The following is an 18,521-nucleotide window of genomic DNA, read 5'->3' as shown; positions in this document are numbered from 1 at the left end:
GAATCAAAGAAGGGTTTATACAGACACCAATCATACGATCTCAAACATAAGGAACTATTGGAGAAACTGTTTGAGTCTGAAGAAGAAGAAATCCTGGAGAAGGTGTATAATTCGGATGAAGATGATTATATTATTAAAACTAGGGCTAAAACTAAAACAGAAACTAAATCAGAAACTGAAACTGAAATCAATATCTATTCTAAGATTAGATCGGCGAATCCGTTTCACGGATTTATATGTAAAGAATGTCATGAAGAATTTAGAAGTAAAGTAGCTCTAACTACTCATTCATATAGTCAATATCGCATGTATCTAGAAAACATAGAAGACGTCGACATAAACTCAAGTCAGAACATGAGAAAATTTTCATATTAGTGATAAAGGCGGGAATTACATTGAAGATAAAGATGAAGCAACTAATTACTCTTTAGATGAAATTAAAAACTGTTACCAGTTTCCTAAAGTTAAGAGTTTTAAATATAAGATCACGGTTGAATGTGACTATAAGAAGAGAACCAAAGGAGAAGTTAAAACTACTAAAATATTTTTCAATACTGATTATATTAATAATAATGCAATATATGATTATGGTGACTTCAATTGGTGGCTAGATTTCCAAAAGGAAATATATGAAGGTTATGGTTATGATTTTGAGTTTCTAATAATAAGAAGTATTCAGTTAAACATTGAACCAACTAAAGCATCTATTGGTAGTTATATAGATTTACCTATTGATCTCAAAAACTCTTAATCGATATTAAATATACGTAGTTATTAATAGAATTGCTTACAACTAACTATAACTGCTTGGCTACAATCCGCCCCACACCATCCAACTCGAGAAAGTAAATATGTAGATAAACTAATTGAACCAAGACAACAACATGAAGATGACTTTACTTATATAATAAGAATACAGAAATTGTGTAATATTAATATTTGGGTATACACACCTTGTGGTAATGGTAAAATAGAATTGTTTAAACAAGTGGATGATTTTAGTAAAGATAGAAAATATGTAAGAATACTAGTTTGGAGTAATGGTCAAATAGAACACTGTGCCCTAATAAAAAACATAGAAACCCTGTTAGAACGACCAAATAAAAATAACATAAAATATTATTATTGCAATAGGTGTACCTATTGGTTTAACTCACAAATTAAATATGATAAACACGAATGCAACAACTCATTCAAACCAGAGATTGTTTGTCCTAAAAAAAAACATATTACTTTTATAAATGAACACAAACGTCAGAATATAAAAAATATTATAACTGCCGATATAGAATGTTGCATTGTTGATCCGCGAAGCGGTTTCACCGATGTCTCAACTAATGATTTAAAATATGTAATATCTGAACATATTCCAATAGCTGTGGGTTACACCTTGCAAGGTAACTTCAAATACTACTTCGGACTAGGCTGCATCAAAAGATTTGCTAGAGATCTATTAGAAACAGAAACAGACAATAACTTCAAACATAATGAAAAGATGATATTCACAGAAGAAGATACATTATATCATGAAACTAATAACACTTGTCATATCTGCACTAAAACATGTATTAATAAACTAAGAGATCATTGTCATGAAACTGGTAAATATAGGGGACCAGCATGGAAAATATGTAATCTAAGAAACAAACAACAAAACTTCATTCCAGTAATATCCCATAATGGCTCTGGCTATGACTTCAACCTACTATACAGTGAACTCTTTAAACAGAACAATGATAAAAGAAAAGTAGATAACATACCACTAGCTGTTGGTAAATCTAAGATGTTTAGCATTGGTTGTCTCAAATTCTTAGACAGTTATAACTTCTTAGCAATGCCTCTAGGTCAAATGGCAAAGATATACGGATGTAAAACTAAAACATTATTTCCATATGAATACTTTGGTTTAGAGTCGTATAGTAGCAAAGCTAGCTACCAAGAAGCTATAGGTAATCTAAAAATAGAAGACTTCAAATTCTCACTACATAATAAATTACCAACACAAGAAGAACCTACATAACTTTAATAATGAAAACAGTCATAAACTGGAAAAGAAATAACTATAGAGTATTTACAGAATGATGTGGAAAAATTAGACTATTGCATGAATGAATATGTTAAACTAAGCATGAAAGAATTCAAGCTCAATCCCCTACACTATTAAAGTCTCCCAGGTTATAGTTTTGGTTGTTGGTTAATGTCAAGCGTTGTAACATTAGATACATTACAAGATAAACAAATGCTAGTTGATTTTGGTGGAGCAAAGAGAGGTGGTATATATGGAATAATGGGAGATAGATATATAAATAAAAGTAATACTAATACTAATGCTAATATTAATGATAATACTAATACTAATACTAATAATATTACTAATACTAGTACTAATACTAATACTAATACTAATGATAAAGTTTTTAATAGAAATATATGGTTTATTGACGCAAACAACCTATATGGTTATGCAATGATGCAAAAGTTACCTTATAAAGAAATTGAGTTTATTACTAATACTACTCTAGATCCACGAAGCGGGTTCCTCGATGTAATATTGAATACTCCAGATGATAGTGATCAGGGTTACTATATAGTTTGTGATATTGATTATACTAACGAATGTAAAGAAAGAACAGAACAGTTAGCACTAATGCCTAATAAAAGAAAGATAAATGATAACGAGTTAGGTTATCTGCGAAGCAGTTTCCCTGATAGAGAAAGAGATGGAGGCAAGGCAAGATCCGAGAAGCGGCTTCACCGATCAGGGAAACTGCTTCACAGATCCGCGAAGCGGTTACACCGATCAGAGAAATTAATCTTAGACCAAAACAACAAAACAGAATATATGGTTCATTATAGGATGTTAAAGTTCTATGTTAAGATGGGAGTAAAAGTAACAAAAATACATAGAGTAATTAAAATTAAACAAGATTATATATGTAGGGATTATATACAAAACAAAACAAATAAAAGTGCAACAGCTAAAATTGAAGCGGAAAAAAAGGATGTAAGGAAATTAATGAACAATTCACTATATGGAAGAATGTGCATGAATCTTCTACACTTCCTTCAAAGTAAGTTCTTGCACAATGAAGAAAAGATAATGAAAAGTGTAAGTAAACCAACATTTAGGAATATAACTAGATATAGAGATTATAGCCAAATAGAATATATAAAGACAAAAACAGAATATGATTCTCCAATATATATAGGTGTTACTATCTTAGAATTAAGTAAATTACATATGTATGATGTATTCTATAATATTCTTCAACCATCTCTCAAAGATCTAACACTTCACTATATGGATACGGACAGTTTCGTATTAAGCTATAGTGAAGGTAAAGTTAGTGATGAGCATATGGAATTATCTAATTTAGAAGTACCTATCAAAACTTATAAAAAAGTCCCTGGCAAGTTTAAGCACGAGCTGGGAAGTAGGATTATTGAGGAATTTATAGCATTGTCCCCCAAAATATATAGCTTCAAAAATGATCCTAAAAACACTAAAGAAAAAGGAATAAAGAATCATAATAATGCTAGGCACATAGATTATTATGATGCATTAATGAATAATACACGGAGAACAGTAGATGAATGTAGAGTACTAAAAAATGGCAATAACATGACAACAACAAAAACAAGTAAGATTAGTTTAAATATATTTGATGATAAAAGGTTTTATGTAAACAATATAAAAAGTTATCAACATGATGAGAACTTGTACTTATTTAAAAGGGACTTAGTAAATATGATCCGAGAACAGACTCCGTCTGCGGTAAAACAACGAGTAGAGCTCGTGGAAAACCAAGCAGCTTCACCGATTAAGAAACTATACAAGGATAAGGATGTAGAAAAAATTATTAATGATATTAAAGAATTAAATATAGATAGCAATAGAAAATTAATAGAAGCAGCTATTAGATTATATAATGAGTTTTCTGCGAAGCAGTTGGAGTACCAAGGACTTCGTCCCTTTCACTGATTATAATTAGTTATTTTAATGATAATTATAGATCTAATTCATACTTAGTATAATATTTTTATATAAAAAAATGACTAAGCTAGATGAACTTATAGAATTAAACTATCTAGAAAAACAAAACAGAAAGAATAGATTAGAAGATAAATTAAAACAACAAGAATATTATGGTGAAATAAAAACTTATTGGATCCTCTAACTAAAACTTTAAATACAAACGCTGAAACAATGCAAGCTCTTCAAAACCAAACATTAGCAGCACTCGAGGACATTACTAATGCTTTAAAGAGTGTGGAGCATCAAAGACAAAGTAGCTTTATTGAACAAGCCTCTCTCTTATCACCAACACTTGATCCACCCGTAACATTAAAAGATGATAGAGGTAAAACATTTACTGTAGACAATGATATGATTGATATTTTTTACTAATGGGTAAACAAACAAATAAACAATTAAAATTAAAATCAGTTGATCCAAATTCAAACAAATTTAAAATAAATGGTGTAGATGTATCTCTAGCACCTAATGGTATAAAAGTAAAAGGTAGAGTCTATGATTTTTCTAGGGGTTTCACTTTGTTTGTTACTAATAAAGATGTAACCGAAAAAGATATTAGAGGCGAAGGAAATAAAATAAAATTGTTTCTAAGCGATATCAACTACAATACAAAAAGAGGGGTTACTAAAAGTAATAGGGTGAAACTTATTAGAAGAATAGAAACCAGTTTTGCACTACCCAGAAGAAATCCACGCCCTCACACAGTTGATTCTAGTCGTGAAGAAACTGTTTAAGAGAGTGGTGAAGAAGTTGAAGCTAGTGGTCTTATCAAAGCCAACCAACGAAAATGCCACCACTATGTGGATCAGGGAACCTGCTCTGCAGATCCAAATAGTTTAATAGAAAGATTAGAATTATTAATACTAGAAACAAAAGCTGGTCATGGTGGATTATATGATTAAATGCTAGATATATCTAAGCAACTATTATCTATGAATATTATTAATCAAGAGCAATTAGATAATTTTGTTTTTAACTATGGTAAATAGGTGAAACCATGACTACGTCCATAAAAATGCGGAAAAACAACAACAACAACAACAACAACTAGCTGAAGAAGTATTCAGTCCTCGAATAACAAAGTTTAGAAGACAAAGATAAATACCATTATATAAAGATGAAACATGGTCAGCTGACTTGATTGATAAGTCATCTCTAAGTAAATACAATAATAATTATAAGTTTATATTAACAGTTATATATTCCATTAAAGAATAAATCTGGTTTATCTATAACTAATGGTTTCAAAACAATCCTATCAGAAGGACGAAAACCAGAAAAGATATGGGTAGATAGAGGTAGTGAGTTTTACAGTAAAACATTTAAATCTTTACTTAAAGAATATGAAACGAAACTATATTCTACTGATAGTGATTTCAAGGCTATATTCATAGAGAGATTAAATAGAACAACTTTACACATAATAAATAAATCTATGTTCATCAATGGTGATGGTAATTGGGTAAATATATTAAATGATGCTGTTGTAACATATAACAATAACATTCACTCAATAATTTTTATGACACCAGTTCATGCTTCTAATAATCCTGATAAAGTTAAAAACACATTTAGTTTAAAGAATATTAAGGGTAAACCTGGCTACACCCAACCTAAACTTAAAGTTGGTGATTATGTTAGAAATGCAGATAATTGTAATATGTTCTCTAAAGGTTACACTTCTAATTGGAATAGAGAATTGTTTAAAGTGAATGAAGTTCTAAAAACACAACCACCAACATATAAAATAGAAGATATTAATGGTGAGATAATAGAAGGTAAATATTACGAACAGGAACTATTAAAATCCGAGTTTGACTTTGAATCTAATAATAAAGTTTTAGAATAATTAAATATAGACCTGCGGTTCTCAGTCTATTTATGATTCTAAGTCTAAGTTTAATTGTAAGACTAATTATAATTCTAATTACAAGACTAATTATTATTCTAATTATATGTAAACAAATACAAAGATGACAAGAAATAGATTCAGCCAAGCTAAACATAAATCAACAACAACATCAACAAACAACTTAACACTAAGTAAGGCTCGTGGGTTATTCCTAGAAGATAATGATAATTTTTATATGAAGGATACCTATAAAATTACAATTGTACATCCTCCGATAGATGGAAAAGATGTTGTTAATAAAGAGTATTGTGACAATAACTTATTATCCTCTTCTAATAAAATATACATTTTAAGTAGAAACATAACTGAACAAAGAAAGGGTGATTTTGATAAAGTTACGACTAAAACATTACAACTAAATGAAACACAAGTTAATGAAGAACTAATTAATGAGTTTATTGAATCAACAAATGAAGTCAGAAATACTGTTAAGTTTTGTAATAAAGTTGCTGCAGATACTATCTCTAAATATAATCAATTAAAACAAGAATTTGATAATAATAAGTTTAATCAGAATATCACTAACATACAACTAGATGAAATGTTTACTAACGGTCTGATACAAATGAAAGAATACAATAAATCTCTTAGAGGTGTTATAGTACAATGTATAATTGCTATACTTTTACAAAGTAAGTTAGTTGATAATAAAAAGAAAGACAGACTTGAGATGCATTATAGTTTTAATCAAGAAGATATAATGAAAGAAATAGAAAGAATTTTTACTAATGAAATTAAGCAAAGCAATGACCAATCCAACAGCACCGAGTGAGAGATTACTATATCCAGATTTGTCATCAGTATCAGAAAGATTGATAAACGAAAAGATTCAAGCTAATAATAAATTTAACAACAATATTAACATTATAAAAGATATTATAAATTATTATGAAACTGAAACTAATAGCTAATAAGAAGTTAAGTAGATATAAGAATTCTATTAATGCAGCTGAGATACTAGAAATAGTATTATCATCAATAGCAACAACGGCAACAGCAACATCAGTTGCATTATCAGGTATAGGATTAGCTTATTCTATACCAACAGCTTTTGCTACAGCAACTGTTTGTGGTTCATTATCAAAAACAATTAATACTAAAATTAGAAATAAAATTATAAAGTATTCACAAATGTATATTTTAAGTAAACAGTTTAGTGATAAGTTCAATAAACTATATACTAAATCAAGGAATGATAATAAAATAGATGATGATGAGTATAATGAATTTGTTAAGTTATATGAGGATTATAAGAAGAACAAAAAAAATAAGTTGAGTGTTTTTTTAGATTAAAGATATTAGTGCTTAGTAATAACAATGTTTTTAGTAATAATAATATTAGTATTAATATTTATCGATAAATATATAATCATAATCATAATCTTAGTTATAATCATAATCATAAACATAATATAATCATAATATAATCATAATCATAAACATAATCATAAATATAATATAATCATAATCATAATCAAATAATTATTTTTTTTTGTACCTAAGTATAACCCTCTTCCTTTTTGTACTACTTTTATACCTTCACCAGTAGTTGCAAATTTAATTAAATCAGGTGTAGCCGCTAGAGCTGCTTTAGTGTTTCTACTTGCAAATGCACTTCCTATTTTACTTGCTATTTCTAATGCTCTTACCGGGTTATTAGCTACTTTCGTTCCAAAGTTAACTGTAGCCCTACCAACACTTTTAAAGAAATCTTTCAATCCCTCTGCTTCTATTGTTGCATCACTAACAGTCATTGACTTATTTCTCTTACACTTAACACAATTACCTTTTAACATTTTAGTACCTTTTGAAGTAACAAAACCTCTTATGTTATTATTACCACTATAATGTCTATCTCCAACACAATATGAATTAGTTTTGAACTTATTTAAAAGACTCATTTCTATATATAAAAAATAATGGAAGTTAAAAAGTATAATCCCTTTGTTGTTATTAAGCCTACGGGTTCCACCCGCGAGCGAAGCTCGAAACCTAAGCCTAAGCCCAGGTCTAGACCTAAGGCCAAGATTAAGCTTGAAGCTAGAGGCTTGGCTCTAGAGAATAAAAAGAAATTAGACATTATTTATGCTAAAGGTTTTGTTAATACTAATAAGAAATAGTTAGGTATTAACAAGAGTAACAATTAGAGCTGACTAGCTATAAGTATATGTTATAAGTATATGGTTATGTACCAGTAAAGTATATAATTATAACAATAACTATATTACACTATAAATATAAATTATCGCTAGAGTTATATCTAAAATTATAATTATCGCTAGAGTTATATCTAAAATAATAATTATCGCTAGAGTTATATCTAAAATTATAATTATATATATGACTTAAGTTATATCTATGATATTATAGACCTACGGTCATCTGCGAAGCAATTTCACTGATTAGTCTCTACGAGACTATATCAACCATCTTATTACCATCACTATTCACACTAATAATCTTTCTAGTTAATACTAATGCATGACATATAACATCTGCAAATGCAGCACTAAATTTAAAGTTAAGTTGTATTGGTTGTGGACCTATATGATCCCTTTGATATGTATTATCGAATACATATATTCTATAACTACTTTTGAATGTTTTATGATTTATATGTGGTTTTATATTATGTGGTAACGCATTATAATCTTTATTAAAGCTAACAATCTCTTTAAAAGCCTCATTGTAATTATTAGTTCCATAATTAATATTCATTCTATCTTCAGGATAAAACTCACTACCAATCTTACAATAACATTCAGTAACATTCATTACATCAAATCTGCTTGCATCATGAGTTTGTTCACTAACATTATTATTTTCAAAACCAACTATTATATATTGTGGTCTTTCCATACCACTTTCCATACCAAGATCAAACAAGAAGTTAGTAGCATTGGGCACATCCTTAAAAAATGTCTTTCTTTCATGATAACTAAAGTCTACAGTATTCTTTTTGCTTAAACCTTTTTGCACAATAATTCTATTATCATTACTAGGGTCAATACTGGGCACACACCATGATATATCTCTAATTTCTATATTACCATCATTAGCAACTGCACCAGGATTAGCATTAACTCTAAATAGAGCTCTATCATTATTATTTCTTTTTAATATTAGTTTAAATCATAAACCATATATAATCTTTTCTAAATCATTTATGAAACCAAATAGATCACTCATCTTAATCATCATATACATATGATCTCGTTGAGCAGCAAAATGGTCACCTTTAAGTTGACTATCTCTAGTGCCCTGATTTTTAACAAAACCACTCTCATATTCATCACCAGTACTAGTTAATAACTTATAAATACTAGTTAGTAACCACCAGCATCATCTGATACAACAAACTCTATCTCTAGATATGAATCACGCAAATTTAAGTGATTCTCTTCTCGATTGAGTATGATATTAATGTTAGTATTAACCGTATTCATTGTTGCCAGATTATTGAGTTTATATTATATTATCTTACTTTTATGTTTATCATTATTATAACCATAAGTTGTATCCAAATTAAAATCCGTTTTTATAAGATAAAAAAAGACAGACAACTTGATTCTATATGAACTGCTAAAGATACATGAAGCTTTAACTAAAACTAAAGAAGAGTATACACTTAACTTTAGAATGATAAAGGCAACAGAAAAACTTAACTTTAGTGAACCTATACTTAGTACATCAAAATTAGGTTTAATTAGATTATCTGTTTATAATTCAGTGTTTAATGTGAATAGGAGAAATAATCAATTCTCATATGCTAGTACTGTTATAGAAGATGAAGAAGCTTTACCTCAGGCTCTTAGCTCTGTCCCTAACTTTGCCCATAACCCTAACCCTATCACTACCTCAAGCCCAAACATTACATCTATACTTAATTGAAATTATAAAGGAATCCCGTTGCTATATTCAACTATTACACCGGGAGCATATGAGTTAACTGACATAGCAGAATTAATAAAAGATGAAACTGATGGCAATGTTATAATAGCACCTGATAAGAATACGATGAAATGTTTAATGGAAATAAAACAAGGAGCACTCAGCTTTGATATAGAAAACTCAATAGCCTCATTACTAGGATTTAGAAAAATAATTTATAAAAAAGGTAGATATAAATCTCAGAAAATTATTGATATTATGGGTTTCAATAATATTAACATTCATTGCAGTATTATATCTCGAGCTAAAGATAATGGTGAAGGTAAGGATATATTATATACTTTTAATCTAACAGAACCACCAGGTTACTTGATAAATATTATACCAACTAATATCTTGTATCAAAATGTAACTAAAGACAGAATAGAATATATCGAATTCCATATTAAAGATGAGCATGGAAGACCTATAGACTTTAATGGCGATGTATTGAGTTTTACTTTACATTTGTGTTAACAACTTCGTTGATCTGGTGTAACCAGCTGGGCAAAGCCCCCATTTGTTTTAGATTTATACTTACACTTAGACTTATCTGCGCAGCAGGTTCCCTGATACTTGTACTTATACTTAGAGTTAGACTTATAATTAATTACAAAACTCTCCGATCCCAATTAATTCTTAGTTTACCATTAACATTTTTATTTTTAGTTATATCAATGACAATATAATTATAAGGCTCTTTCCATACCTTATTACATATATTAGCAAAATCATTTTAACTAAGTTCAACATTATTAAAGAAATCTTGATATATCGATGCTAGGACTTTACCTCTCTATTCAAATAAAATAAATAGATTACAGTTCTCTCTAACACTCTGCCTATCCAGAGAGAACAGGTTTTGATTAAGATATATCATATTACAGTTATTATGTCTACCTCTACAAAAGTATTCATTAATAACTGGTTCTTTGGCTCTAACATCATCGAATATCATTAGTTTCTTTAAGTCTTTGGGTAGTTATCGGGAGATGGTAAATCTTTTATATCTTTAAAAAATTCAACATCTGCTTTGGGGTTTATTCTTTTAATACCATGGTGTTGATCACCAGTAGGTCCAATGATGTATAGCTTATCAAAGTATATACTAGCTAGAATTAGTTTTTTTAATAAGAATGTCTTACCACATTCACTAGGGCCAGATATTATACATCTAAAGTTATCTGGGTATATGGCTTCAGTAATTATATCATCATCATTTAGCCATGAATATAGATCATCATTTATATTAACAGAGACTGGTGAATTTGGAAACGAGCTTCCCTCGTGGTTAACCAAACAACTCTGTTGAACCGCTTGGTTTACCACAGACGGAGTCTGTTCGCGGATACTGTTAGTAGGACTATTACTTTTGCTATTACTATTATATTTACTCCTTTGATTTTTTTCATCAAATAGATTTATGAAATTATCTCTATCAATATCATTATCATTATCATTATTAGCAAAGCTACTTCGTAGATCATTATCATTATCATTATTAGCAAAGCTTCTTCGTAGATCATCTGCGAAGCAGGTTCCCTGATTATCATTATCAATGTCATTATCACTATCATAATCATTATCATTAACATTATCATTATCCTTATCCTTATCCTTATCTTTATCACCACCTCTACTACAATTCAAACAAAAACACTCATTATATATTCCTGGATATTTACATTGACTAACTAGAATATTCAAAGAACTTTTAATTCTAAATCCTCTATCAATAAGATAGATCATATATAAACAATAAGCCCCACAATAAGATTCATCATATTGTTGTATTCTCTCATTAGAGCCTAGATCAACATATTCTTCTAAAAATAAAAAAAGGTGGGGTCTCAACGCCAAAACTATCAAAGTAATATGTTGGACCACCTTCTCTTCTTATAACTAAAACCCAATGTGTACCTTCAGTTGGATGTAGATTTACAATAATATTGAAGTTAGGTTCATTAATATTATCTGGAGTTTTATCTCTCATTACAATCTCCATTGGTGTTAGACTTATATCTTTACCTATATCTTTTATTCTGATATCACTCATAGCATTATTATCAATATTAAATTTATTTTTGAATTCCTCAAAAGTTAGGATGAGCATTTTTATATAATAAATTTATTAAATCTAAGTCTAAGTCTAAGTCTAAATCTAAATCAAATCTATATTTATTATACCAAAATGGAGGTGGGTAGTGCAGTTTTTATTTTTATTTTTGTAATTGGAATTTGTTATATAATATATGATTCAATACCAAGTAAATATACAAAACTAGAAGAAAGCTTTGGTGGATTTATGAATAGGAGTCTAGTTAGATTTGAATATGAAAAGTCGCCACTACATACTATTGTTTATGGTGGAACTGGAACGGGTAAGACATATTTTATTAGACAATACTTAAAGTAATACTTAGACCATGATCAAGTTCAAGATCAAGTTCAAGATCAATTTCAAGATCCGCGAAGCGGTTACACCGATCAAGTTCAAGATCAAGACCAAAGGTCCATAGTTATAGTGTGTAAAGATGACAGAGACTGGATAGATCCTGAGTCTAATAAGTTTTATACTGGGTTTAATAAATGTGATATAAATATGATCACAATGAAGAATATGCATAAATTTCAAAATTGTGTAATAGTACTCGATGATATGGGTGATATGTTAAATAAGGATATAGGTTATTATTTTACTGAAGGTAGACATTATAATATTCAAATGATTGTAATGTGTCATAAGCCAGCTCAAATAATTAATATATCAAGAATGAGTTGTGATACTATTTATTTAACAACTTATAATGGACCTGATCTATTTAAAAACTTTAATGAGATATATAAATGTGAACATGACTTCAAGAAAATAATTAGTGAGTTAAATAAAAACTTTTATAATTGTACAGATGGAATGTCAGATGAACTTCGTTATGGTATAATTAAATATAATAAAAAGGAAAAAACTTTTATTATTTTTAGTAGTAATAGAACAATGATATCTGATTCAAGAGTTGGTTTCCTTGATTTAAAAGCTCTTAGTATAAAAGATGATTTAGAAAGAGAAGATAAAAAAAAATTTATAGCATATATGAAACCACTAATGATTAATGCAACAGATAGAAATGTAATTAATCATGATAATTATCAGTTTTATTTTAATAAACTTCTTACTTTAAATAATATTAAAATACAGAATGATGTTCTAACTAATGAATTGAATATGGGAAAGGGTATAAAAAGTTTATCAACTATTGGTGGAATTATAAGCTCAGGTTAAATTATATTTAGTTGTTTTTATCCTGATTCAATACCAAGAAAAAGCTGGAACTGTAGCAATGGGAGCAAGCACAATGTTGAGTAGCGTAAATACATTAGTTAATGTTGGATATGGAGAAGAGTTGGAAGGTGAAACACGAACAAAGTCCGATTCCTCGATGCAAGAGGAAGATATAGATCAGGGAAGCAGTTATACTGATCAGTGTAACTGTGACTTCGTCAATGAAGAGATGGGAATTTTGAATAGAAAGGGAGGAAAGTTTTTAAACAAACTATATATAAATAATGAAGAATTTAGAGAAGAGATTATAAATTTTGTTAAAGATAAAAAAGAATTAGACCTTGATTTGATTTTAGATACGAGATGTAAAACGAATACACTCAATATTTTAGGAAATAAATATTTAGCAGAGTGTATCACATCAAAAGATTATACTAAAAATTTAATTGAAATCATTGCTAAATATTATTCACAAAGTTTTTACACCGATTCTACAGCATAGCTAATAATATCTGCAAAGCAGATTGGTAAACCACGAGCAAAGCTTGTTCATTGATAATTTTATCTATTGAAAAATGCTTTTACAATGTTTAGAGTGTAACTATAAATATGGAAATATTAATTGTTTAAAATATCATTATGAATCATTTCATAAAGATAAAACTGATAAATGTATGTGTGGTAATATAATATCAAGTGGTATTTGTGCTAATGATTTTTCCCCATGGGGTTGTTCTTTAAAAAATGAATCTAGTTCTATTGCTAGTTCTAGTTCTAGTTCTAACCCTAGTTCTAATTCTAATTCTAATTCTAGTTCTAACCCTAGTTCTAGTTCTAACCCTAATTCTAACTCTAGTTCTAACCCTAGTTCTAGTTCTAGTTCTGGTTCTGGTTCTAACCCCAGTTCTAGCTCTAGTTCTGGTTCTGGTTCTGGTTCTGGTTCTATCTATGACTATAACTCTAACTCAGATCCTAACCCCAACCCTAACCCTAACCTTATCCCCAACCCTAACCCTAACCTTATCCCTAACCCTAACCTTAACCCAAGCTGAGAAGTAATAACTAGATGTTGTAATAAGTTTTATTATATAAAACCACTAAATAATTTTGATGAGGGTAAGTATACATGTAGAAGTTGTACTTCAGCTAAAGTTAATTGTCCATATTGTACTTCTGCTGTGAGATATCATGGGATACGGGCTCATGTAAAGAAACAAGATCCAAGTGTAGAATTAACTAGAGGATTTAGTAGAAATCTGCGAAGCAGTTACACTGATCTGGGTCAGAAAACAATTAATCCTAGTTGGCAAAGCAAGACTGTAAGTCCTTTAGTTATTAGCCAAACTGAGGATCTGCGAATTTGCAAAACAACTCCGTTGAGCAGTTTCACTGATAGTTGTTCACGTAAATACTATAATTTTGTATCATTTCTTATTAATAATGGAATAAATATAGAAAAAAAGTAAAAGAAAATATAAATTTATTGAAGAATATAGATAATTTGAAATAAAAAGTATAAAAAAATTAAAAAAAAATCAAAAAGGAGCGAATCACTCTTTAAGAGCGAAAAAGAGCGATCTTTTCTACTGGGGATCACTCCGAATAAGAGTGAATCACTCTTTAAGAGTGAAATGTAAATTTTGCTTTGATTTTTTGATTTTTTGTTTTATTTTTGATTTTAATTGATTTTTTTATTGAATTTAGAGCTAATATATAGCAGTGGATAAAAAAAGGGATTCAACCACCAGTAAAATTTGGCCCGATTCAACATGCGTGATTAGCGTTAGGAGAAAGGGACAAATTTTACTGGTGGTTGAATCCCTTGTTTTATCCACTACATTTGAGAAACGTGCCGTAATGAATGCCCATTGAAACGAACATTGACGCGTTTAGTCAAAAGCCTCAAAGGTCTTCATTTTCTGGACATAACATGCGCTTAATACCTTGACAGTATTTGTAGTATCTTTGAAGTCACTTATCTTAACAATCAAGCAATGATTGTTATTTTTAATGAGCGTGCACCTGACATTTTTTTTATAAAGGGAAACTTTTACGGGGGGGGGGGGTCTAACCAGGTACAACTACTTTGAAAATGTACCACTATGGATTCGAGCCAGCATCTCTGACATGCAAGCGTGGTGTGCTAACCATTGCACCAACTAGTCTTAAGCTCTCGATACTGGGCATCTCTTATTACCCGTTTTCTTGACTTTTTCTCGTTCCTCGAGTCTTGATTTATCTAGCCAATTACAGTTTAAAAAAAATAATGTATTGATTGCCAAGCTTTGTGAAGCTTATTTTACGCACATTTTATCTTAAGTTGTTCTCTCTCAACCTTCTAAGACAAAGAGAAGAGTGAACTTTGGCGACGAGCTCATGTTTGCTGGAGCTTTATTCCACCTCGGAGGTTTTTCGTGGTGAGTAATTTTTATACTAGGCTCATATAAAATTTGTTAGCTTTTATAATGAATCTTGCTTGATATCCAATGTTTCAAGTTAGGATCATATTTGAGGTCTCCGATCTCACACAAAGAGCCAGAAACGTTTTGAAAGCTTGAATACTTGTTTTTCATGAATGCATCAATTAAGATTTCTTCGGACGCTTGGAGAGGTCAAATTTTGAACTCTAATCAAGTGGTGAACTATTTAAAAATTAAAGAGACCAGATAAGTCGATGTGGGGGTAACTTCCGTACCTTAATTACATGATCGAGTTCATTGCTAAAGTATACCAAAAGTCTTTTCATAGGTTTTTAACCAAATATAAATGTTGAACTTTTGAGGTTTCAGGGGTTTTTTTGAAATTAATCAATGACCACCTCTTGGCTTATAAGGAAATTTTAATTGCTTGTACCGTAAATCCTGACACATGTTGGTCGACCCATGATCAACCATGGCACTTATCGATCCACCCCTTGTCAACCACAACACATGTCGATAGAACCAGGGTCAACCCATGACCAAAATTGGTCGCTTATCGTCGATCCTACCAATAAGGCTGACCCAAGTTTTTTCATGCCCAATATCGTTTGACCGTGATTTTTGCATACCCAATAATTTTCGATCATGGTCTTTCATAAGTCGAACCCTCGACTACGGTAAATTGAACTTGATACATGAAGAATGTATGGTTTTTTAGTTTCACAGTGGGATCGTAATAAGTTCAAAAATTCCTTGGATGAGAAAATTGCATTGTAAAAATCCAATCTTATAGAAAGACATGGACTTTTGAAAAGCAGTGCTGACATTTAACCAACAGAAGTTTATTTCCTCGATATCTAAAATGTTCAAACGCTATATTATTCCAACTTATAATCAAAAATCAAAAAAATATTTTACACTATTGACAATAGTGGTCCTCCCTACCTATCGAAGTGAGTTAAAACGCAATGCTAACTTTACAGACACCCAAACGGCAAGCCGACGAAATTAAAATTTACCAGAAAAATGTAGCAAATTGTGACAAAATCATTTCGCTCTATAATGTTTAATTCAAATTTAAACTCAACAATAGTTGAACAAACTTAAAAATGCAGCATATTTTGAGACATTTTTTTCACTGTGGAACTTGGATGAATATCATCAACTTTACATCGGAATATCTGGTAAGTTGTCATTGGGTATTATTTCATTGGTAGGGAATTTGACAATAGCCTTCGGTACTGATAATGTAAAAACTGTTTTCTGAATTGCATTAAAAGTTAACGCTTATAGGGAAAAACCCCAATTACCCATTTACCCTCTAAATTGATTGACAGAGTAGGGGAACTGGAAGCAATCGTGTGGGTCACAGAATGTATGGGCATCGAAGTCATCGGCAAATGCTGCGATCAAGTTAGGTCCAAACTTCACTTCATTTCCAGATGCAGCATGCACGCCAACTGGAAACCAAAGTTCAGGTTAACGGCATTAATTAAATTTGCTACCTCCTAATAACATATTAAAAAATATATAGATTTTTGAAAACGCTCTGTTATGCCAACATAAGAAGTCAGGTCAAAACAAAAACTTTTGGCCATTGTTGTGAGTTTGTGATCCTAGACGAAATCCAGACTCTATGAAAGGACTCCATGAGCCAAGGCTGGCCCCGGGTTGACCAACATAAATAAATCTTGGCAACCATATCCAAGCCATATATGGTGACCAAGAAGACTTAGCAACCATATACCTTACCATACGAAATTTCAAACGTAGGCTGCAAAAAAGCGTGAAATAAGTGCCTCTGACAAATTTTAGTGGTGAAAAGTCTCTGTTGAAACTTTAAAAAAAGTTCAAGTTCATGGTTTCTTGGCAACCATGTATATGACCATAAACGTTCATGGTGCCATGGATGACCATATATGGTAAAATTTAAATCGTTCAAATGCGAATTTTAAGCAGATACGGGATAGGATCTTCTGTCCAAAAAAGTGTTTGAAGACGTATTGCAGAAAGTTTATGCTAGACCATGCACCTTCATGGTTCTTACAGGTACCATGAAACTTTATGGTCTTGGATATGGATGCCAATTTTTTTTTAAATCTTGATTTTTTGAAAGAAAATCAATTTAAGAAAGATAAATAAGTCCCAGAGTCATGAAACATTGGATTTCTAGATAGATCAAAATAATTTTTAAAAAAGAGGAACGTTGCGTTTAACATTTTAAATCAAAAATTTAGTCCTAAATTTTTCCAACTTCGCGGCAGAGGTCTTGGGTGTCCTCTCAATACGCAATGGACTTGGATTGCGTCCGGAATCACGTCCGAGGTGCAGATTTTAGTTGTCTTGTAAGCCTTTGCTAGAAATTTCTATCCTCTCAGAGACCGAAATTGAGGTGTTACAGCTTATTGTTTTAATGATATCTGCCAAAATACTGTATCAAATTGAACGCGTTCAAATTGAACGCGTTGAAGATTCCGTTCCCACTGAACTGTGCATGCTTTCCTTTTTTTAGTTTGGTCATTAAATTGGCCTGATTGGTCTTAATTCTTGGTTGATATACAAGATTTCTTGGATGCCATACAAGAGTCATAGAGACCAAAAACGTTCTGTTTGTGGTTTACCCTGTCTATTTTGTACGTGTATGCCCACCCCTACATGGGAATCGCTGAAACGCGAAAAAAATGTATAGAAAACTTGGCAACTATGATAAGATCATGCAACGAAAATTTTTTTAAGGCGTGTATGGAATCATAAATGGCTCTTGGATATGGTTGTCAAGAAAGGTCAACACGGAGCGATGTTTTCTGAAATATATCGGTCGAGCACGCAAAAAATATATACAAATTTTTTTACGGAAAGAGACGTTCTCATCAAAAATGATCACGATCAAGCTCTCGTTTCATATGTCGAGTCCAGCTCAAATAATAGACTGCATAGCTAGTG

General features: G+C 30.5%; 1 protein-coding gene across 1 annotated transcript in view; it reads right to left on the bottom strand.

Annotated features, from left to right (window-relative positions):
- Positions 1-17,038, bottom strand: part of LOC142358379 (uncharacterized) — a gene marked incomplete at its 5' end in the record, with an annotated part of 83,049 nt that extends 66,011 nt beyond the window's left edge. Inside the window, one exon of the mRNA XM_075409785.1 lies at positions 16,897-17,038. Coding sequence (XP_075265900.1) covers positions 16,897-17,038 — 142 coding nt within the window. The remainder of the gene's footprint in view (positions 1-16,896) is intronic.
- Between the last annotated feature and the right edge of the window lie 1,483 nt (positions 17,039-18,521).

This window comes from Convolutriloba macropyga, unplaced genomic scaffold (assembly GCF_964194025.1).
Source record: "Convolutriloba macropyga unplaced genomic scaffold, txConMacr16.3 SCAFFOLD_654, whole genome shotgun sequence".
In the NCBI taxonomy this organism is placed as follows: Eukaryota; Metazoa; Xenacoelomorpha; order Acoela; family Convolutidae; genus Convolutriloba; species Convolutriloba macropyga.
Note: the sequence above shows the minus strand (reverse complement) of the source record. Positions and strands in the feature narration are given on the sequence as shown.